The 23,096-nt window shown below is 47.6% G+C and overlaps 1 protein-coding gene and 2 non-coding genes across 3 annotated transcripts; 2 read left to right on the top strand and 1 right to left on the bottom strand.

Moving 5' to 3' along the window:
- Positions 1–13,706: 13,706 nt before the first annotated feature.
- Positions 13,707–13,778, bottom strand: Trnat-cgu. Its single transcript has one exon. It is a non-coding gene; the product is annotated as a tRNA-Thr (tRNA).
- Positions 13,779–14,046: 268 nt separating this feature from the next.
- On the top strand, positions 14,047–14,118 carry Trnap-cgg. Its single transcript has one exon. It is a non-coding gene; the product is annotated as a tRNA-Pro (tRNA).
- Positions 14,119–14,430: 312 nt separating this feature from the next.
- LOC111082345 lies at positions 14,431–21,240 on the top strand. Its single transcript, XM_041595635.1, is given in 4 exon segments — positions 14,431–14,816; positions 14,907–15,403; positions 15,509–15,634; positions 18,968–21,240. Coding segments are annotated over 4 exon segments (1,668 nt in total). The 5' UTR covers positions 14,431–14,519; the 3' UTR covers positions 19,716–21,240.
- Positions 21,241–23,096: the final 1,856 nt, after the last annotated feature.

Genomic DNA, 23,096 nt, shown 5'->3' on the forward strand with positions numbered 1-23,096 from the left:
GCTGCAAAAATGATGACTAGCAACAGAAGCATAAGCGGCAGCAACAGTGCAACAGCAGCCACAGGAGAAGAAGTAATGCAACTTGCAACTTGGCAACAACAACAACAACAACAACAACAACAACAACAACAGCAACGACAACGACGACGACGACATCATTAAAAGTCCAAAAGCAAAACAATTATGGAACTCATTGAAGCCAATTATTAGTAAAAACAGCAGCGACAGCAGCAGTAGCAGCAGCAGCAGCAGCTAAAGAAGCAGGAGTGGGGCATGCAACAAGTGGCTGGCCGATGAAGAGGAGAGCAAACAACGCGCCAACAAAAGGGGAAACACACACAAAAACTGAAAGTCCCCTTCAGCTGAAGCTCCCGAAGTGCGGTGTGGTGTGGTGGCAGTGTGGCCGGGGGCAGGTTGCGACTACTGTGTGGCAGTACAGTAGCAAAAACACAACAAAAGACATGTGGCAAAAAGGGCAAACAGTAGCAGTAGCAGTAGCAGAGGCAGAGCAAGAGGCAGTGACAGTGGCAAGAGGCAGCAGCAACAACAAACATTGTTAATGAAGCTGCCAAGGAATGCAGACGCTGAAGACTGAAGACTTTAGACGTTGCAAAGATGCAGACGTAGACGCAGACGCAGACACAGATGAAGACGAAGATGAAGCGAAAGAGGAACTGGGGCGTGTTGAGAGGAGAGCGCGCCACTTCACACATAAATGGGAGCAACATGTTGCCGGTTGTCAGAGGGCCCAGCCACAGGCAAACAGCCACACAGCCGCCATAGCTACGGGCACAGGCCCATGCAACATGCTGAGTGCTGAGTGCTGAGTGCTGAGTGCCGAGTGCCGTACCTCGCCGTACTGCCGCTTGCAACAATTAAGTTCCATAAACTTCACATAAAAGGCAGGCAGCACAGGCAGCAAAAGCATCAGCAGCAGCAGCAGCAGCAGTGGAGATGTCGCTGGAGTCGTCGTTGGAGTCGGGACTGGGACTGGGACTCTCCATGTGGCTGCGGCTGTGGCAGTTGCAGTTGAACGCACAGAACAGATCACGGCCGCGCGTCGAGGCCTCCTTAATAATGTCATAAAAATTAGAACGGCGTATTAATTGGCAGCGACGCAGCAGAGAAGCAGCAGCAGCAACATGTGGCACCACTGCCTCTGCCACCGTGTGTGGGAGCCGCAACATGTTGCCTAGCCGCTGCCGTTGTTGTTGCCTTTTGGCATTTTTTTTTTTTTTTTTTTTTCTGCCGCCGCCGCATGGTCCGACTGCAATTTTGCGCAAATAAAATAAATTGGCAGCCAATTAAGCGAAACGTTGCTGCTGCTGCTGCTGTGGCACTGTGGCAGGAACGGGGACTGCGACTGCGACTGGTACTGGGACTGGATGCCTCACCATACATATCACAGAACAAAAGCATAAAGGCAGCAAATTAAATGCGAAGATGGATCCCAAAAGAGAGAGAGTGGGAGAGAGAGAGAAAAAGGGAGAAGAGACTAGCGGAAGCTGGTAGAAAAAAAAATCAAATTTAATTAACAAAAATGATGCGACACACTGGGAGAGAGGAGAGGAGAGGAGAGAGAAAGACAAAAAGATGGGTCAACCATGTTGTGGCAAAATTTTTGGGAGGGGGGACACTCCCCGGAATACACTAGAACTAATCCTTAACGATCTTTAGACTGGAAGTAGTGCTCCCGCTCTCTCTCTTGTTGTCATTTCCCATAGAAATATCTGCCCGAAGGAGAGAGAGAGAGAGAGACGTCGTCTATTTTGTCTATTCTTAGTCTCCTCATTTGGTCACTCAGGCGATGAATCGGTGGATTCGTTTGGCATTCATTCACTCATTCATTCATTCGTTCATTCATTCGTTCGTTCGTTTAGTTTGTTAGCCAATTACATCGACAAAATCTTATATGATCGTGCAAATTGTATTTTTATTGCCAATTATTTTATTTATTTCGCTTTTGTTGATGTTTTTTTTTTTTTTTTCTTCTGTTAATTGAATCGCCAGTTGAATGCCGCGCGACCTGCGCTGGCTAAATGTTATGAGTGTCGTCCGCCTCTCTTCTGATAACCGATGAAAATGAAGATGAGGTAAGGGGGTGGGGGCCATGCCCAACTTTGGAACTGTTTGAGATCGGAATGAACTTCCAATTGTACGAGGATATTATCCTTTTCTGATCCTCCTTCCCCCTGAAGATACACACACACCTGCAGTGAGTGTATTCCTTGGGTCGTTTATGCCCCATTATGAACAACAAAATGTCGTGACATGTGGAGATCTCTCCCTCTCTATGCTACTGCCCCTCCTGCTGCTGCCGCTGCCGCTGCTTCTCCTGCTCTTGCTGTGACGCTACATTTGAATGTTAATTCGATAAAAATGATATTCAATTAATTGTCATTTTGTTGTCGTTTCTGCCGTTTTGTTGATTGTTTAACGATCTGCTGCCTGCCTGCCTGCCTGCCCCCCCTCCCCTTCCCTTGCTCAATGCTCCAAGCTCGACGGCAAATCGCGTTTGTTCAATCATTAATTATCCAACAATCAACAATCTATACACTTAATTTGTATTCAATGCAATTAAAGCACCGATTGGCCGACAATTTTGCTTAGATTTTTATTTCAAGTGTTTTCGATGTTGTTGTCGTTGCTGTTGTTTTCTGTCAATTAGCGTTTCATTTTGATGCGGGAAAATATGTTTATGCTGCGATCCGAGAGGCGATTAAGAAGCCGCGAACAGAATGTTATTTAACACCCAAACAACAGAACAGCAGCAACAACAGATCTCTGATAGGAATTAGAGCTTACATTACAGCAGCTTTAACAGAGGCCCTGATCTGCTATTGCAATTAACAGACAGTCACCGCTTACAGAAGACTGTTATACGCAGAGCTGTGGCGTATCTGCTGCTGCGCTGCTTTTGGCATATTTTTCATGCTCAAATAAACAATATTCAAATTTCGATTAAACGTCATTGCAAATAATTGCGAAATTAAATTAACAGCCGCGCCATGGCGGCATAAAACATACAAAAACACAAACACACACACACACACACACACAGATGGAAGGAGAGACGGACCAGACGCACGGATAGACGGACGGACATATGCACAGCAATTCGTGTGCATATGATAATTAAAAACAACAATAAAGTCCGTGGGACGGGGGAAAAAAGCACACACGGGGCACAAGGGGAATGCAAAGCACAAAAAAAAATGCGGAAAGAAATGCAAACTGAATTTGAATAAAAAAAAAAGGAAAAAACAAAAACGAACCGATAGAGAGAGAGAGAGAGAGAGCAAGAGAGAGAACCGATAGAAAGAGTAAGACAGAGAGAGAGAGAGTAAACCCCGGCGTAAACACAGTCGATTGCACTTGAGTAATTTCATATAAAACATAACCAAGCAGAAAGGATATTAATAAACCGACGATAAACCCCGCTCTCGCTCTCTGCAGTGCGCAATGCAGTGGCGTCCCCACAAATATTCGACCACGAGAGCGGGGAATGCCCCAAATGGGGACTGGGACGCCTCTGTCCATGTATACAAAGCCAAGTGCCTGACATTGGCAGCAGTTATTGCTGCTGCTGCTGCTGCTGCTGCTGTTGCTGCTGCTGCCTGCCTGCCTGCCTTCTGCCCCATCAAGTAAATCAGTGTCCAATGTGTAAATAATTTCCATTTGAATGAGCAATTGTGCATTTTTAACCCATCCATACATCCCATACACACACACACACAGATGCACCAGCAGTGAGGGGGCACAGCAGATGCACAGATGCACACACAACAACACACACACATTCCACGTAGTGCAGCAGAGCTTTTCATCTGCAGACATCATAGCCAGCCATAGCCAGCCGCATCGCAGGCATCCGTTGGAACGTTGCACGTTTAAAATCACATGAAATTTTATTAAAATGAAGTAAATATGGTGTAAACGTGCTGATAAAACGGTTCGTGCTCAGCTGTGCAGAAGGAAAAGGTGGTACGAAGGGACGGGACACACAGAGAAGGATGCACATGCACATGCACACCCCATGCCGATCGAAAGAGACAGAGAGAGAGAGAGAGAGAGAGAGAGATGACAGTCCTTTTGGACTGGTATCGATGCATATTCGATAACTACTCTTTGAGTATCTGAAGGGTAACTTACCTTCGGTTACTGGAGCTCCTTCAGTGCAACTATCGAGCGCTTAGAGATTCCGTTCCATTCAACAAGAAACAACACTTTTCCACTCTACTCGTCGATTAATTATCGATTACATATCGGTTAATAATCTCCGAAAGGTCTGTAGCACATACAAAAGTCGACCAGAGACCAGAGCAGAGCAGTAAATCGGTTTATGAGGCGGCACTGCATAAAATCGTTATGTAAATATGTCTTTGCCTTTTCCCCTCTTCACCTCTCTCTCTCTCTCTCTCTCTCTCTCTCGCTTGCTGTCTCTTTCCACCGATTAATACTTAAATTACAGTGCACTGCTCGCTCGCTCTCGCTCTGGCTCTGGCTCTCGCTCTCCTTCTCTTTCTCTTTCGCTCTCGCTTTGTGGCCACTGGCCAGTGGACGATGCGATGCGTTGGTGCTCTGTTATTAATGATATTGCAAAATGTTAAGAGATGTTTGTGGGATGTGGAGAGGATGTGCCACTAAGAGGAGGATGCCACTGATGCCACTCAAAGGATGATGATGATGATGCTGCTGGCTGCTGGCTGCTGCTCCTGCCAGTTAACCGTTATTTAATGTGTCTGTAATTTTCGATTCGATTCGTAAATGTAATTAACTGTAATGCTGCTCTGCTCCCCCCTCCTCACCCTCTTTTATCTCTTTTTTCCGCCCTGTGTGTATGCCTGTGTGTGGTCAAGTGGAATATGGAGAGCGGTAAAAGGGAAGTGGAGGCGGGGTGGACATTTCTCTTTTTATCTGCGTCTTCAAACAAACACAAATTAAATCATCAATTATTATCATCACTCTTCTATGACACACATCTGTACATGCAGTGTATACAGTGTACACATACAGATGTACATATGTATGTACTTGTGTACATTGAATGCGAGCGACACACTCGCCGAGTGTTGATCAAACAACAATTGACACAGTTCTGCAACAACAACAAAAGGCGTAGCAACAATGGTACCGACCAGTCAGTATCTCCCTTCTTTGTCTCCCTTCCTCTTCCTCTTTCACTCAATGTCTTTGATTGTTGCTTTTTGTTGTTCTGTCGATTAATTAATGAAATAATAAAAAGAAATGAACAGTCGTACTTATAATAATGCTCTGATGGGTAATCGAATAGCGGAAATCAATAAATCAATTTATAGATAAAATATATATTTTGATTTAGATTACTTATCAATCACTGAAAGTACACATATTTATATGCAGAAGAATTATCAATTATAATATTATTAATTATCGATAACTTATCGATTATTTATCTATTATTTATCTATTATTTATCGATCATTTATCGATTACTTTAAATATACATCACCTACAGAACGATTCTCCAAAAATTACTGTACTCTTTAAATGTACATGTATCTTCCATGGACAATCAATCCAGATATTCTCTCGCTCTTTCTCTGCCTCAACATCTTCATTCAGACAGAAAGACAGACAGACAGACAGACGGACAGACAGCTGCTAACGATCGACATGACGACATTCTTAATGCTCGCATTCGATGATCGCTTGCAACTAACTGTGGCAACTGCAGCAAAGTACGAGTAAACTGCAAATTAAACAAATAACTCGACTGCCAATCGACTGATCCGTGCACTTGGTGCACTCCGCATTCGCTTATTTTGCGCTAATTAATGTGTTTTCCACAAAATTAGCAATTTGCGCGCAAATAGAAATTGCTCCGACCGCCGACCGTCGATCAGCGACCGTCGATCGTCGACCAGCGACCAGCAGATCGCCAGATCGGATCGGAATCGGAATCGGAATCAGACTTGAAGTCAAATCGAATCGTATCGAAATGGAATGGAAACAAGAGAGGAGAGAAACGAGTTGTGGGCTTTGAACGACAGAAGAGGGGGGGATCCGGGGGCACAACGGGAGTACGGCCGGACGCACAATTAATTAAGTTGACGTTGACGTTGGTCAACGCTGCTGCTGCTGCTGTGCCCCCAAGAGTCAGAGGCAGGGCAGTGGCAGAGCCAGAGCCAGAGCACCATTGCAATCGTCTAAGAATCAATGTAATTAGTGGATGTGGAGGCCAATGTGTAGTCCAATGTGGAGTCCATGGAGTGCATGCAACAGCAGCAGCAGGTGCTGATCGTGATGCTGCCTTGAAGAGCATTTCCTTTTGGTATCATTTATGATTAGGTGGCATGCCGGCAGTTAACTCAGTCGAATGGAGTGGACTCCAGTCAATGCGATGCGATGCGAGTGGAGTGGCGTGGAGAGGAGTCGGAGTTGGAGTTGGACTCTCAACAGAAAGAGCCAGCGATGCAGCCATCGTTTCCATCTCCATCGTTTAATTACAACCGCCACGCATTTGGAGCCAACTTCATGGAGCAGCAACAGCAGCAGCAGCAGCAGCAGCATCCGTTACCATTATGGCCAAGTTAATTGAACGTAATTGCCAGCCACTTGAGAGACGAGACGGCAACGAGAGAGCCATTGCCATCGTTCAGCTCCAACTCCAACTCCAACTCCAATTCCGGAGTCGCAGTCTCGCAGTCTCTGAAGTCTGAAGTCCGAAACGGAGCAGAGTGTTAAAGCCTAATTGAAACTGTCAGATGGGGATGCGAATGTGAGGGGGAATATGAGGGACATACCAAGACTGTGGAGAGGGGGTGTGGGGATGAGTGTGCACTCCGAAATATCGAACTGCAGGCGGCTGGACTGGGAGGAAGATCGCAAAGATCGATAGATTCATTGAAAAGCGAAATAGATTCGTAAATATAATTTTAATATCGATTAATTGCGATTACTGATCGATAATTGATATTCATTAATACAGAAGAGGTATCGATTAATTATCGATTACATTTTATTAATTATCGATTACGATAAATATAGATTATCGATCGATACATTTTGATTAATTCTAGATAACACATAGATTATTTATAGATTACCGATCGATTACTGATCGATTACATATCGACCAAGCCCCAAATACGTTCCAAATGCGTTCCACAGCAAACAGCACCGACGGCAGGCAGTTTTTCCAAACAAACCGCAGATCTCTTTGACTCGCGGATAATCTCCATGGGTCTGCCGCCTCGACTCTGCACTGACCTGCTTGGCGGATGCTTTCACCTAATTAACGCCGCTTCATGGCTTCATGGCAGCGTGCAGCGTGCAGCGTGCATCGTGCAACGTGCCACTTCCACTGCATTTGGCATTGTGTGGCAATTAAGCTCTATTTGCGGCTGCAGCTTTAACGACTGGCCTCACTGCACTGCATTGCACCCCGAGTGGCGGCCTCCTCCTGCTCCTCGGTGTCGCTGGAGGATCGCTGGAGAGCGTCGATCGGATATTAGCGCTGTGGGCTTTGCACATTGACGAGTGCGTGTCATCCTGTGCCCCCCCCCCCTGCCCCCTTCGATGGATGGATGGATAGATGTATGGACGGATGGGATCCATCCTCCAGTGTTCTCTGGCAGTCCATAAAAGCGCAATTTGTCGTAATTGTTTAAGCAGAAAGAAATAACAGCACAAAACGACACAAGGCATAAAACAACTTAATAAAAATTCCACTTCTATGTCGTACATCGTGTCGTTCCGTTCCGTTTCGTCCGTCCAAACGAATGGAGAATGTACATAGAATGGGCGACTGGAAATGGGACGCCGAGTGCAGGGATGTAGGAATAGAATTGGTACTTGGATTACTGGTTGGGATTACATCCATACACCCATCCAGCCACCCACACACCCACACAGCCACATAGCAATCCAACTCACAAATCAAAAACAAAACAAAAAACAACTAAAAAGAGCGCAATGTGTCGCTGACGTGCCGCTCAAGTGGCGATGGACGGGGGATGGGGGATGGGGTGTGTGGCATAAATCTCAATTGGAACTTTTTGTTGGGGATAAGTAGAAGTGGCAGCAGAAGGGGCAACAGCAGCAGAAGACCAAATCAAAATGTCTAACAAATAGATTAACAAATAACGAGAATGATTACGGGCCCCGCCGCGTCCATATGTTGCCACCATGCCGCACACACACCATAAACACCAATAGAAATGGCAATGGCACATAACTGTAGCAGCAACATGAGGCATAAATCACACAGCAACAACAGCAGCAGCAAAGCGATAGAGGGGCAGGGGCAGGGGCAGAGGCATTGGCTGAGGCTGTGGCAGAAGGGGAGAAGAAGGAGGCGGCAGGCTATGGGGGGCTGCATGTGGCATCAGTTGCTGAAGAAAAAAAAAAACAAACGAAACACTCAATGCCACTTGGAATCACAATCGGAATCGGAATTGCAATCGAAATAGTAATCGAAAAGGAAAAGAAAAGAGAGAGGAAAGGGGGGAACCAGCAGAACGCGCACAGGCGACAAAAACGTCAAAGGCAAAGGCATCGAAAATTATCTTTTGGATGAAGATTATGTGGGAACCATTTCTATAACTAATATTTCGATAATCCTATCGCTCAAAATGCTCTTTCGATTTGCATAAAATCCGAAGAGAGATTTCTTATAAAATATGGGGACTAGGGACTAGGACTTGGGACGCTGCTGTGGCTGCTCCATCAAGTGGTGCACAGCAGGCGGAAACGACAGAAGGGCGCTACCGCACGACCCTCGAAGAAGAAGAAGTTCTCCTCTCTTCATCCCCTTTGGAAAGGATACGATTTTGGTGAATGTTCTGTTGTAGTTTCGCCTGTCGCGTCGCCTTGCAAAAGCGGGTTGGGGGGGCACGTCAATTGCTGTCAATGCCAGTGAGTGGTCACACTCTGCCACACCCTGTTCCGGCCCCAATCCGTGTGCGTGTGCATTTGATTTTGATTGGTATTTATGGTCGTTTAAGGACATTTGTGGACGGAGCAGGAATATCCGCCGTCTCCTGCTGCCTTCCATAATTAGAGGCAATGGAAATTTAATTGTTGCCTCCACTGCCACTTGGAGGCTCTCTCTCTGCATGCGGGGGCATGAGTGATGGGGCATTCGTTGAAGAAACTTTTCACCAGCAGAGCGAAAAACAACAACAACAAAAAAACAAACAAACAATACTGGCATAAAAACTGAGTATAAAACATGTCCCAGCCGTTACATGCCACCGCCCCAAAGGGGTGGCAGGCAGCAGGCAGCAGGCGGTGGGCGGACGGCTAACTTTTTTCCTTGTTGCGCAACATGTTTTGGGGCACACCCTCCATCCCCTCCCCCCCCGCCCCCGACATTCATCTGCTGTCCAGAAACAACTCCGTTTCGTGCCTGGCTTTTGGTGACCAGTCTTCCTCTTCCTTCGTCCTTCTACCCCCCCCCTGCCGCACTCCTTGTCGTTTCTGCATTTTTATGGCATAAAAATTAAAAATGAATTTTGATTGTTTTCTTGTTTCTCGTTCTTTATATTTTATTTTAATTTTCCCTCTCGTTTTCCACTTGGCTTTGTTTTAGTTTTCATGTCGCGTACTTGACGTTTTTTTTTTTTCTTTCTCCTCTACTGGGGGGGTGGGTGTGGGTGTGGGGTGCCAGGGCCATGCCCATTGTTGTTGTTCCACGATGACTTTTGTTACATCGGAGGAGAAAGGAAAGGAAAGCCAGGAGGAGAAAGAAAAGCCGGCCAGGAGTAGGAGGAAGCCTTGCATGGCCAAAGGACATTGCGAATGGAATTGGATGCCAAGTGAGGGGAGCAGGCAGTGGCGGTGGGAGTGGCAGTGGCAGTGGGAATGGGCCTTTCATAATTTCCATTTAAAGTGGCTTGACCTCTCTTTAAGCCACACAAAATCCACCAAAGGATCCAAAGGAATATATAAACAGGATTCCGATGCGGAGATCATGCCCAAAGAAGTTTCTTTGGATGCCCCCCCCCCCCAAAAAAAAAAGAAAGCAAGAAGCAAAAGAACCAGTGGTGGGGTGGGGAGGGGGAACGGGAACGGGAAAAAGGGGATCCTTCAAAGGGAATCTCCAATTGGAATACCGAATCCCTCGCATTGCATTGCATTTTAAGTTGCCGCATGTGGCATGGGCCAATGTGTATTTTTCTGCTGCATTCATAATTTTATTATAAATTGTTTCCTCTGCTTTTCCTGCCCCCCCACCCACTCCCATGCCGCTTTTCCACTGCTGCTGCTGCTGTGTGTGCAAATTAAATTTACATTTATTTTTCGTGACTCCGATGGAAATTTACGCAGAATGCGAGACAGGTGGCAGCTGGGGCACTCACTGACTGCCACACACAAACACACACACACACGCTAGCGCACGCAGTGGGGAGAGGGGCGTGGTATACTGTCTCTACTGCTGCCACTGCCACAGCACACGCTGCACGCTCAGCACGTTTATTCGCACTTAATTCGCACTTTTTGACACCTTTGACCGCTGGCCGTGTGCCCCGTTCCCCCCGCCCGGATGCTCGCCCGCGGGCGCTGCTTGCTGCCTGCCCCCAAAAACAAACTCTACCACACACACACACACACACACACACAAACACACACCGTGCAACACATGCATGCTGCTGTCAGCAACATAATGTTGCACAGCGCGAAAAATTATGCAAAATAAATTAATTACCAATTAAGGGTTGCCGGCGGTGGGTGGGGTGGTTGGTGGGGTGCACTTTTCCTGTGATTTAACCCTCATCCGATCAGGGGAAGCCCCCCCCTTCCCTGAGTACAAACCCCTTTTTGGGGGTTGCAAGAGCGTTTGTCACATGAGGAGCTGCAACCACTAATTAGTGTCATTAAATGCGCTCCACATGACGGTCACAAGAGAACCCTTGACTTAGGAACCACCACCCCCACCCCCATCCCCATCCCCACTGGCTGCCCCTCTGTTGGGTGGGGAGGGTGGTGGTGGTGTGCTGCATAAAACATGACACAAAATTGCAGAGAGAAACCAAATAAATAAACCATAAACATAACCGACGACCGAGCTGCGACGACCGCAGAAATCAACTTAATTTCTAAGTGGAGGCCCTGCCACTGCTGCCACGGCTGCCACACGGCTGCTTGTGCCCCATGTGGCACAGAGAGCCGCCACAGACCGAAAGGTAACCAAAGTAACTTCCGTTAAGTTGCGTGCAAACCTGTAATTTCCATGCCACATGGCCCCACTCCACTCCACGCCACACTCCACTCTCTGTGCCACTGTGGAATTGGGGTTAAAAAGGGTTTAAGTTGCGACAAACTTGGGGTCACATGCATATGCATAATAATTACAGAGAGCGGCAGCGGCAGCGGCAGAGAGCGGTGGCTCGTCCGGAACGGAACGAACGGATCAGATCGCAACGAAACGCAGCCCCTTCCGCTCCCTCCCCCACCGTCCTGCGCTTTGGAAACTAAACTGTGAAAACGCCACAAAGCTGGAGGGGCAAGGGGCAAGCACTGACCGGAATACGATGGGTCCGTACCGTCAGTCGTTTGTTGGCTTTGTTGGCTTTTGTGCCGCACGTGAAATTTGAATATTGATTGGCTTTAATGAGTGTCGTTGGTCGCGCAATTAGTTTGCTTGGAACAGTGGCAGGGGGCAGGGGGCAGGCGGCAGGACGGAGGGGGCAAGCGGAAATGCTGCCTGCATGAGTGAGGGAATGGGAGAAAGGGAGAGTGGGAGTTTGGGATTGAAGGAAAGTGGCAACTAAACTAATTAGACATCAGTGCATCAGTCAGTGAATCAGTCAGTCAATCGGTCCATCAATCAATCAAGCTGCCAGCGCCAGGGATCATGCACTCGCGTGTGCGTATCGCGGCATTGCATCGCATCGCATCGCATTCGCTTGCTGCATTGTTGCATGCCCCGTGCCCCGTGACCCTGCCCCCTTGGAAAGTTGCATGCAAATTGAAAAGCATTTTGGAATTGGTGGAAATGTAATGCATAAATTAATTGAGGGGCACAAAAACTATGAATCCGCAATGAGAAGCCACTGCTGCTGCCACTGCTGCTGCCACATGCCATGCTGCATGCTACATGCTGCATGCTGCATGCTGCCGGGGGGCAGCCGTTCGGTCCATTGTTTTGTTGGGGGGATAAATGCAATGAAAATCTAATATGGAAACGCCCGATTGCGATTGGCGTGGCGTTTAGCATTCAATTTCATTTCATTCTAAACTAAATAACAATGCACAGTCAGTCAGTCCAGTCCAGTCAGTGCTCTCCCCTGAATGGATGTGCTGCCATGCTGCCATGCTGCCATGTTGCATGTTGCAGGCAGCACTGACCAAAATTGAGTTTTGATGCGCTACCGCGGAGTCTCCCCCATTATTCAGAGTCCTCCCGGATTCCTGTTATTGTTTGAAACGTCGCGTTAAATTTACATAAATTGATTTGATTGAATTTTTATGAGTGGTCGGACTGAGGGTCGGTAGGTCGCTCACTCGCTCACTCGCTCGTTCGGTTGGTGTGTCCATTCAATGCCACATTTACACACACACACACCCCGAAGAGAGAGGGAGGGTGGTAGGGAGGTAGGGAGGGAGTCTGTCCACCGCCCACTGGCCATCAACGGCTGATGGTATGCACTGGTTGGGCAGGGAGGATCAGGGAAACGTCTAATTAAAGTCATTTCCAGCAGCTGCGGAGGAGAACCCTTTTGGTGTTCCACAGCTCCTCTCCCTCGTGGACATTCTCGTGCCTCGAGGTCACAGTTGGCGCTACATGGCGCAGGGCTTAATGCGAGCCATTTGTCCCATTCCCAGGCCCAGGCCCAGGCTCAGGCCCAGGCTCCCCTCTTGCCATACACACAGCGGACGAGGGCAATCAGCGGAGGCAGAACCCAGAGCAGAGACCAGAACCAGACAGACGCCGCACATTGTGTCCGTCGATTGTGGTGCATGTGTGTGTGTGTGTGTGTGTGTGTGTGTGTTGAGTGGGTGGCACATTAAGGGCTGGGGATACGTACACGGGCTGGAAAATATGCATATTTTAGGGTTTCCCTGCCACTGCCCCCCGCCCCGCCAGCGATGCAAGAAACTATTTAGTGGCTGGGGCAGGGGCAACGCTCAACGCCAATTTGTCATAAATCCCGTTATTTTAAATCATGTGTGTGTGTGTGTGTGTGTGAGTGTGTCCCAGCCCCAGTCTTTGTTTGCATTGATTTGTTGCTGGTTTCATTCGGAATGCTCCTCACAGTAATGTAGGTGGGGGGGCTTTGGGAATTGTTTTTTTGAACGTTATCGAGCCACAGCAGCAGTCCCTGGACACGGATATGTTCATATACTATGTTCAGCTATGAAAACTTGCCAACAAAAGAAAGAAATTCAAAAAAGAAGAAACAAATTTGAAGAAAAAACGAAAAGCGCGAGGGAACGTGTGAGTCGCTTCTGTGGACGCGACTTTACTTTTATACCCGTACTCAGTCAATATATAAATATGTGAGCTTATGATTTATGTAGAATTTTGAAATATTCTAAATTTTTGGCTACTCGGCTATTGATGCTGATCAAGAATATATATGTATGTATATACTTTATGGGGTCGGAAACGTTTCCTTCTCTGCGCTGCACACATCCACTTTTACCACTAATATCTAATATACCCCTTAACTCATTTTTGAGTACGAAAAAAAAAAAGAATATCCCCATGGAGGATCTCTTGCCTCCTGTGAGGTTTGAACTCACGACCCCTGGTTTACGAGACCAGTGCTCTACCACTGAGCTAAAGAGGCGGCTCAACTCCCGACCACTGCCACTGAACAGATACCCCTAGGGAGTGCGTGTGGGGGGGGGGGGGGGGGGAGGAGAGAGAGAGAGAAAGCGATAGAGACAGAGTCAGAGTCGTTACGATAGTAGCGCGTGAAGAGCGGAGAAGAACAAAGCAGAACTCGAGTTAGAAGCAATGAGCGATCGTCGGCAGCGATTGCAAAATTTATATAAATAGAAACGCCCGCTGGGCGAGCATTTTTATGCATTAAATGTGGAAGGGGGCTCCAGCCCGGCTCGTTGGTCTAGTGGTATGATTCTCGCTTCGGGTGCGAGAGGTCCCGGGTTCAACTCCCGGACGAGCCCACAGTCGTTCGTCTTAGACGTTTTTTTTTGTTTGCGCCCCTATGAAACGGGAATAGTTTAGCGAATTGAATATTTTCATTATTAAACTGTTCTTCAGGAACAATTTTTCTCTTTCTGGGGAATTTCCAGGCAGCGCTCAAAAGTATGCACTGCCAAAAGGGGGGCTGCCTGCCCACTAGCGCCACCGTTGGGCGCTACAAACTATCGAACAGTTTCTTTTTATTCTTCCTATCTTACGATACTTATCGCACAAAAGCATCGATAGTAAATAGCTTCCATGTTGGCGGCACCGCACCACAGCTGACAAGTGCCGTTAGAAAACGGCGTGCCTGGGCTCTGATCGCGGCGCGATTTCAATTCGCAGTACAAAATCAAAGAGATTTGTGTCAAAATCATTGAAAATGAATAATTTGGTGGAACGTCCAACGGGAGCATCGACGCCCATCATGGGCGCTGCAAGGCGGATCAATATGCAGAATATCGATCAGTTCTTTGTGCCGCATTTCGGAAATCGGCAAATATTGTCCCGCAGTTGTGGTGGCGCCGCCGGTCGCAGTCTGCCATTGCCGCTGCAGCATTTGTTCGACGTGCCGTTGGTGCCGGTGCCAGCGGTGCCAGCGGTGCCGTTGGCGCACTCCCCGGCGCCATCGTTGTCGCGGATGGCGCTCATCGAAAGCTATTGGATGGACATAGCAACTGTGAATAATGTTGTTGTCTGTGTTGTGTGCCCGCACCCCACATATCGAACATCTTCTAATCCCTTTTGGTGTGTGTCTTTCTCTTCGCAGATGATGACTATGGATATCACCAAAACAGAACCCGGACTCGTCGGGCTCTCATCGAATCAGCAGCAACAATCCGGACAGCAGCAGCAGCAGCAGCAGCAGCAGGCCGCCAGCATGAACAGTAACAACGGTGGCAACAATGTGGGGCAGAATGCCAACAACGGTTGCAACAGCAACGGCGGCGTCGGCGTCGGTGGTGGTGGTGTCAACAGTGGCAACGGCAATGGCAACAACAATGGTGGCAATAATAACAACAACAACAACAGCAATGTCCAGAGCATTGCTGCGGCGGCCAACAACAATAACAACAACAACAATGGCAGCCAACTGTGCGCCGGCTGTGGCAAGCACATTCAGGACCGTTACCTGCTGCGCGCCCTGGACATGCTGTGGCACGAGGACTGCCTCAAGTGCGGCTGCTGCGACTGTCGCCTGGGCGAGGTGGGCTCCACCCTCTACACGAAGGGCAACCTAATGCTCTGCAAGCGTGATTATTTGAGGTAAGTGACTGTGACAGTGACAGTGACTGTGGCAAGTGGCAAGTTTCAAGACTGTGGCATATAACGATATTTTATCTCTTTTTGTGTGTGTGTTTTTGTTTTTAGATTATTTGGCAACACGGGCTACTGTGCCGCCTGCAGCAAGGTGATCCCCGCCTTTGAGATGGTGATGCGCGCCCGCACCAATGTCTACCATTTGGAGTGCTTCGCCTGCCAGCAGTGCAACCATCGGTGAGTGTGTTCCCCGATGCCTATGCCGATCCCAAGATCAGGCCAATCGTTCAGTATCAGTGTTAATGTTCTTCCCCGGCCACACCCCGGGTATTGCGGGGGAGGGCAAATCCCTTTTTAATCTTGGGCTAAAGTGGCACTTGGCGTCCTTCCTATTGTGCATGCAACAACGCCAGCAAATTGCCATCGTTTACAACGCAAACGAAGGGCTATGAGGCATGGGGTATGGGTATTACTTGGACCCTTTAGTGTCGTTGATTTTCTATGAAAACCGCATAAATTTTGGAAAGCCATTCGGGGAACCCTTTTGGGTGCCATTGAAGCCATCGTCAGGGCCATTCCCATGCATATTTGCCGTGTATTCAAAGGATATGCTGTGGATATTTTATTGGTTTTGGCCAATTCGTGAAATGTCACTCTGGAGAGAGCTTTAAAGTGCTGCCCCCTGCCACACCCCCCGCCCGCCACTGGTCACGGGCACGGGCCATCGTCTCGATTCCTTTCGGTGCCTTTTGGTTCCTTTTGGTCAATATTTTTGCGCTTCGTTTTCGTTTCTGGGGTCTCTGCATTAATAATGAGGGTGCACATATGCCTCTGTCCTGCCACCCCCGTGTGCCCTGCCCTGATTGTGCAACACAGCAACGTGGGGGGGGGGGCGGGCGGGTTTGGGGCGGAGCATTAAATATTAAAAATGCCGCCACACGGCATCGCTGGCAACAAAAAAAATATTGAAATAAATGTTAAAACATATTGGCATATTGTGAGAATCGTCTCCAGCCGTGTGGATGCCATGCTCCCCCCCCCCCCCCCATCCATTGTTCCACATTGTACGCCTCCTGCCACCCCGTTCTGTGTCGCTTTTGTTTTCGCATTGTCGAAAATTGACTTTAAAAATGTAACAGGAGTCGCGCAGTTGTGCCTGCTGCCTGCTGCCTGCTGGCCCCATCCTTGGAGTGCAACGAACCCTGATCCTGCCGCGTGGCTTCGTGCGCTCTGTGGTCGTCTCGTGGATTGATCTGCAGCAGGAGAGATCCATCCATTCATCCATCCATCCATCCATCCTTGCTTTCCCTGCGCCGTGTCCGTTGGCTAATCAATTTTTTACGTAAATTAATTCATTTGCCGAAAAAATCCATTGAGGCGTGTCCGCATGGCCAGCGGGCGCCCTGCAACCGGGACCGGGACCGGCACTGTGTGGCACTGTGTGGTAACCGCCCCCATCGACTGCTTCTGCTGCTGCTGCTGCTGTTGCTTCTGTGGCTGCCACATTTAAAATGCGGGCAAACAAAAAGAGTTTTTTTTCCCCCCCCGCAGTTGGATTTCTGTTGGTTCCTGTTGCTGTTTGTTGCAGGATGCACTGTGCCACAGTGCTGCCGCCGACGACTGTGAGGTTTGCATAATTTCCTGTCGTCAGAATTCGACGACTGCTCCATCCTCCCATCATGCTACATGCTTCGGCGCGGGAAGGGAATCCAAGCCAAAGCCCAAGTCAAATCTTTCCTCATTTTTCTCTGCTATTTTGTTTTTTTTTGCTGTATTTCCTGTTGACAATTTGTTGCCTCCTTTTGGTCCTGCTGCTGCTGCGGCTGCTGCTGCTGTTGTTGCGACTGGCCGGATGTGCGAACCCCACGCTCCTTGGTGGACTCATGGACTCACTTATCAACTCGTCCTCGTCGATGCCGCATATATCCCTTCACTCCTCTCTCTCTCTCTCTCTGTGGCCATGTCACAGGTGCGCTGTGCCGCTGCTCAGTGCCACAAAAAAAAAACCAAAAGGCTGCCTCTGCCACTGCTGCCGCCTGCAGCCAGCAAGAAAATAAGAAAAACTTTCCACTTTGTTGACTCGTTTTCGTAGATTATTTTTTTTGTGTTTTTGGTAGATAAACAAAGCATTTTTTCAGGACACACACACACGACCACGCCCCACGCCCACTCGTCCCATCAATCGATTTGGGCTGCCAGCTCCCAGCTCCCAGCTTCAGCGGCGGCGACGACCAGCAGCAGCAGCAGCAGCAGCAGCAGGCAGGCCAAAAAATGTTGACGTAAATCAAAAGCCAAATTTCATATCCGCTGTAAGTCCTGCTGTAAGCTGATTTCCCCCGGCTCCCCCCCCCTCGGTGTCCTCTCTGGCAGCCATTGGGATGCATGCAGGAGTCAGTGTCAGTCCCGTCCGTGCCCGCTATGCTGGAGGGGCACGGGAACGGGCACGGGCACGGGCACCCCACATGTACTTGTCAAACTTTAAACGTTTCTTTTTTGCCTGTAGCAGGAACAGCAGGCAATGGAAGGAAGGGTATGCTGTGCATTCTGATGCCAGCCACAGAGATCTCCGATTCCAGTTCGATCGATGCAGATCCGATTGCAGGAATATAGAAAGCAGGCAATGCTTCATATGCACATATAAGTGTATCTATTCCATGTCTAGCCTTAATCTCGCTCCGAAGCTCCTCCTGCACAAGGGGGCCATTTCCATTTTCAGTGCAGAAGTAGGGCATCCATTCGTCGTCTGCTTTGGCATTCGTTTCGGAATGGGAGGGGGGGGAGGACTCCGATTGCTAGCCTCGTGTTTTCCTTCTGTTTTCGGTTTGTAATGCGAGCTCCTCTGTCACTCCTTTCGCTCCCTTGCTGTGGGGGCTAAGGGGAATGGGCGTGGGCGTGGGCGTGGGCATGGTCCCCGTACAGGTGCTAACATAAATATTTTGACAAAGGGCTCCATGGAGTTGGGGGGGTGGTGCCCCGCTCGGACCGACTTCATTTGCAGTTGGATGAATGCACTCCACTCCCTGCCGGCGTTAGGCACAGTCACAGGGGCACTCCCCCACTCCCCCACACCTCCAACTGTTGCTGACAGCGGAGCGACATTTTCAAATGCTTATCTGACTTCCTTCGTCCTGGTCCTGGACCACAGTCTGTCCTGGTGCTGGTGCTGGTGCTGGTCCTGCTCATAGTCCTGCCTTGCCTGCTTCGTCCTCTTGCTGATGGTTGTCTCTGTCTCTGTCTCTGATTCTTCCTGCTTCTTCGTCTGATTTGCTTTTGTTTCAGTCGTGAAACACACAGTTGCTGGAGTTACCTTTCATCCGCTTCAACCGCTGTCAATTGTCATCTTTGTCTCCGGCTCCAGGCCCTGCCTCTGGCTCCGTTTTTTGTTTCCTTCTGTGCCAAGGGTCCCTCCTGCTGTTGCTCCTTCTGGTTTCTTCTTGCTTAAGCGTGTGGAAAAATCGTTTCCACTTCCTGCTGCACAAGGACCTGCTCCTGCTCCAGCTCCTGCTCTGTTCCAGCTCTGTTCCTGCTCTGTGATTGCTCTAACCGCCTCTCCCCTTTTGCTCTTTACAGATTCTGCGTGGGCGATCGGTTCTATTTGTGCGAGAACAAGATACTCTGCGAGTACGACTATGAGGAGCGGCTGGTCTTCGCCTCGATGGCCAATCATCCGATGCTGAAGCGCCATGTCTCCTCCCTGGGACAGGGCTCGCCCACTGGCGCCGCTGGGGCACCGGGAGCCACCGGTGGACTGCTCGGCGGAGGGCCGGGCGTCGCCAATGGCGGTGTGGGCGTGGGCATGGTCAACGGGCCGCGCACACCCGGCGACCACAACAACAACAATGGACCACAGACGCCCACCGGAGGCGGCTCACCCTTTGCGGCCGCTGCAGCTGCCGCCGCTGCCGCCGCACACATGAAGAACCAGTTGGGGGCGTCCAGCTAAAATAAAGCCCTGGGCATGGGCGGAGTTGGACCTGGTGTCGTCGGAGTAGGAGTTGGATCTGGATCAGGAGTGGGAGTGGGCGTGGGCGTGGGAGTCGGCGGAATGGGTGTTGGTGCTGGCCAACAGCAGTTCTATGGAGCCACGGGCTTCGGTCTGTCCCACCAACAGCAGCAGCAGCAGCAGCATCAACAACAGCAACAGCAGCACCAGCAGCAGCAGCAGCAGCAGCAACAGCTAATGGGCTTGGGCCTAGGAGGAGGAGCATCTGGATCCATTGGAGCAGGAGGAGGAGGAGGAGGAGCAGCAGGAGGAGGCGTTGGCAGCATGGGAAGCAGCTGCAAGCGCTACCAAAGAAAGTTCTACAACCGCAACTGAATCGTGGATCGTGGATCGATGAGAGAGAGAGAGAGAGAGATGTGAAGAGAAGAGAAGAGAAGAGAATATAGTAGAGAGATGATGCCACATGATGACGGATGATGGAGTCGAGATATATTCAATCTTCGTTTGCTTTTGACTGAGTTCAAGTTTAATAGTGTTATAGTTTTAGTTCTTTGATTAAGTTGCCACACCAATCACTTGCTGAATGTTGCACATGCTGCAGAACTGCAGAGCTGCATTACTAAGTTTTCATTTCCCATTTTCCAATGGGCAAATATTCGTTTCGATTTAAGATCTGTACATAATTTACTTGCTAACTTGTTGACTTTTTAACGCTATGGATAGTTTTTTTTTTTATATTTTTTTTTATTTTCGAGTGTTGAGTGTGTACCACATGCAGATGGGTATATTCGTAATCATATTCATATTCATATTCATATTAATATTATTCATATTGATATATGTAACAAATATTTTAGTTTTCACGCTCGAAGCGTGCGGTGCCAAAATAAATTCAAAGCAGTGCCAAAAAAAGTCAAGAAAGAAGCATAAAAATAGAGGAGAGGAGTGAGAGAGAGAGAGAGGAGAAAGGAGAAAGGAGAAAGAGAGCGGCCTCATCTCATGTCTGCCCCACCGATTGAACAAGCAATCCCCGATATATACCCAGATTTAAGTTTCCAATCTCCAAAACACACAAACAAATGAGCCAGGGGACGCAGCATGGGGGCAGTCGCTCCAGGTTAGGGTTTGGCAAAACGTTTGACTTTGATGATGTGTAAATATTGAAAAAATTCTCTGCACACGACTACGACTATACAATACAATATATATATATATATATACTTACGATACGGAGTGGAGTGAAGTGGAGTGGAGTGGAGCGTAGTATATACATACATGCATACATATATATGATTTTTGTTCTGATTCCATTTTAAGTCTGTTAGAGCAACATTGTTGATTATTATTTAAGTTTAGTTTAGTGCGAGGCTAATTATCGCGGCAAACCATAGCGGAAACCGAAAGATGTATAGACGAGAGAGCGGAGAGTGGTGTGTTGGGGAGGGGCTGGTGGGCAAAAGGATTGTCCTCCAATTACGAGCCGAACCGCCGTAACCCAAGCACTAGAGTTGATGTAAAGATATGTGTATCTATGTAGTATATATACAATATGTATAACCGATAACCAACAAGTGAAACTAGTTACAATATAAAAACTGTATTTATTAATCCCATATTTTTTTTTTTTTTTGGTGAATCCAATTAATCAATAATCAATAATCGGCTATACGGCTATATAATTAGTGTCCACTGTGTGTCGCGGGTGGGGTGTCCGCGTGGGTTGGCATTCCGGAGTTCCACCCGGGACGACCCAACCCAAGCCCAGAACTAGCAAATATATAGTATAGAGCGTAAGATGGAGCAGAAGAAACCAAAGTGTGTGTATAAGCAAAAACAAAACAAAACAAAAAAGCGAAAAGCAAAAAAAAAACTATTGTACTATCAATCTATCAATGTATCTGTGTATCTAACTGCAGCAGAAGTAGCAGCAGCAGCAGCAGCAGCAGCAGCTTTCGGCTAAAAGATAAGCTGATAAATATGATAAAGGAGAAACGATAAACAATACTACCTATCTATGATTATCGATAACGGAGATAAACCTATGATAAAATGTAATCTTAAAAACCCCTTAAAAATAAGAGAATAATTCGCCCGCTCCTGGTTTTTTTTTTGTGTTTTTTTTTGTATTGCATTGTTTGAGTTGAGGCGAGCGGATTGTTCCCCCGGCCCCTCAAGCAGCATAAAATTCAATCAAAAAATATATATAAATATCTAAATGTTTAAGAGAACCCCCACCCCCAACCCCCCCGCTTAGACTTATACGACACACACACACACACACACACACGCAAACCCCATACCCATTCAACACACAGAAACATATAAAATACAATATACATACATACATATATAAATATATATATATATATAAAGACATTGTACGAATGTATGTACGAAAGGACAGCAACAATAACAACAAAAAATGCAAAGGATGGCAATGGAAGGAAATCAAAACTAAAGAAAAGCAAAAAGCCAACAAAAAAAAAAAAAAAAAAAACGAAAGAAAAAAACAAAAATAAAAACACAAAGAGAAAGCGAAACAATAAATGTAATTAACAAAACATTTCAAAAAATTAATTAACAATTGTTTTTCTCATTTATGGGAGGTTTGTGGGAGGAGGCGGTGGTTCAGGTTCGACTTGAACAGGGGAAGACCTGGTGGGTGGCAAACAATGTGGTACTTGTATGTGTGTAGGATACATTTCGAAGCGAAAGGCACAGACTATACTAGCAGAACAAATGAACAAAGTCAAAAGGAAGAGACTGAGAGCGTGCGCTGGGCGTAGTTGCTTTACATACAGCTGCGTTCATGGAAATAGTAGCTCCGCACCTACAAAACCTACCCAACTTTCAAAACTATTTTCGAGACTCTTCCAGTCTTTCAAATTGAACAAGTGATAACGTTTTGGTCAGAAAACAGATGAAATCCTGTTGAAATGTTTTTATATTTTTTATTTTATTTATTCAAATGTGAATCTATTTGGAGGGGAGCCATTGAGCTTCTTCAGCAGCGTAGTTTGCGAGATTATTAAAGTGACGATAATTGTTCAGTTTTTACGGTTTATTGTGGTAGACAGTATGTAATGCGATACAGAGTCGAAAGGATAAAGAAAGGTTTGAATTAGGTTGCTGACGAGTCGGTTGTATGGGTAGCTCGATTCAAGACGGGTATTGAAGATTGAAGAGCTCGATTCCAAGTGGATGTGTGCTTGCCCGTGCCCCAATGCGAGGGTTCGCCTAGAACGCAAAGGAAAGAAAGAAAGGCGCGAGATCAAGAGAGCAGAAAGAGCTGCTGCCTAGGCTACTGCCATGCTACATTGTGGGATTACAGTGGGCAGTGCAAATGATATCCAACAACAGGGATTTATTCTAATGCTGCACCACTGACTATGATCTTCATGTGTGTATTACTGCTGGTATCGGGCTGCGTAGCCCAACAACAGTATTTCTGCTACCTATTAGTGGCAGCTTAATCGGTTTATTCATTTAAGGCAGCAAAAACATTAATTTATTGCGGTTTGAAAAATAATACATACATACAGGAATTGTCATACATATTTACATTCACAGAGATTTTTACGTTTACATATGAGCAATATTAGCAACGAGCTATTTAATTTTATTATGCGAGGTTTCTATGGATAATATGTCCCATCCAATTCCTTAACCCTGCGCATTTGCTTCAAGGCTGCGGTAGCTAGATTATTATTTGGACAGCGACGTAGGCTGCTATCAGCACATTGTCCTCTTCCAATA

This window comes from Drosophila obscura, unplaced genomic scaffold (assembly GCF_018151105.1).
Source record: "Drosophila obscura isolate BZ-5 IFL unplaced genomic scaffold, ASM1815110v1 contig_73, whole genome shotgun sequence".
Taxonomy (NCBI): domain Eukaryota; kingdom Metazoa; phylum Arthropoda; class Insecta; order Diptera; family Drosophilidae; genus Drosophila; species Drosophila obscura.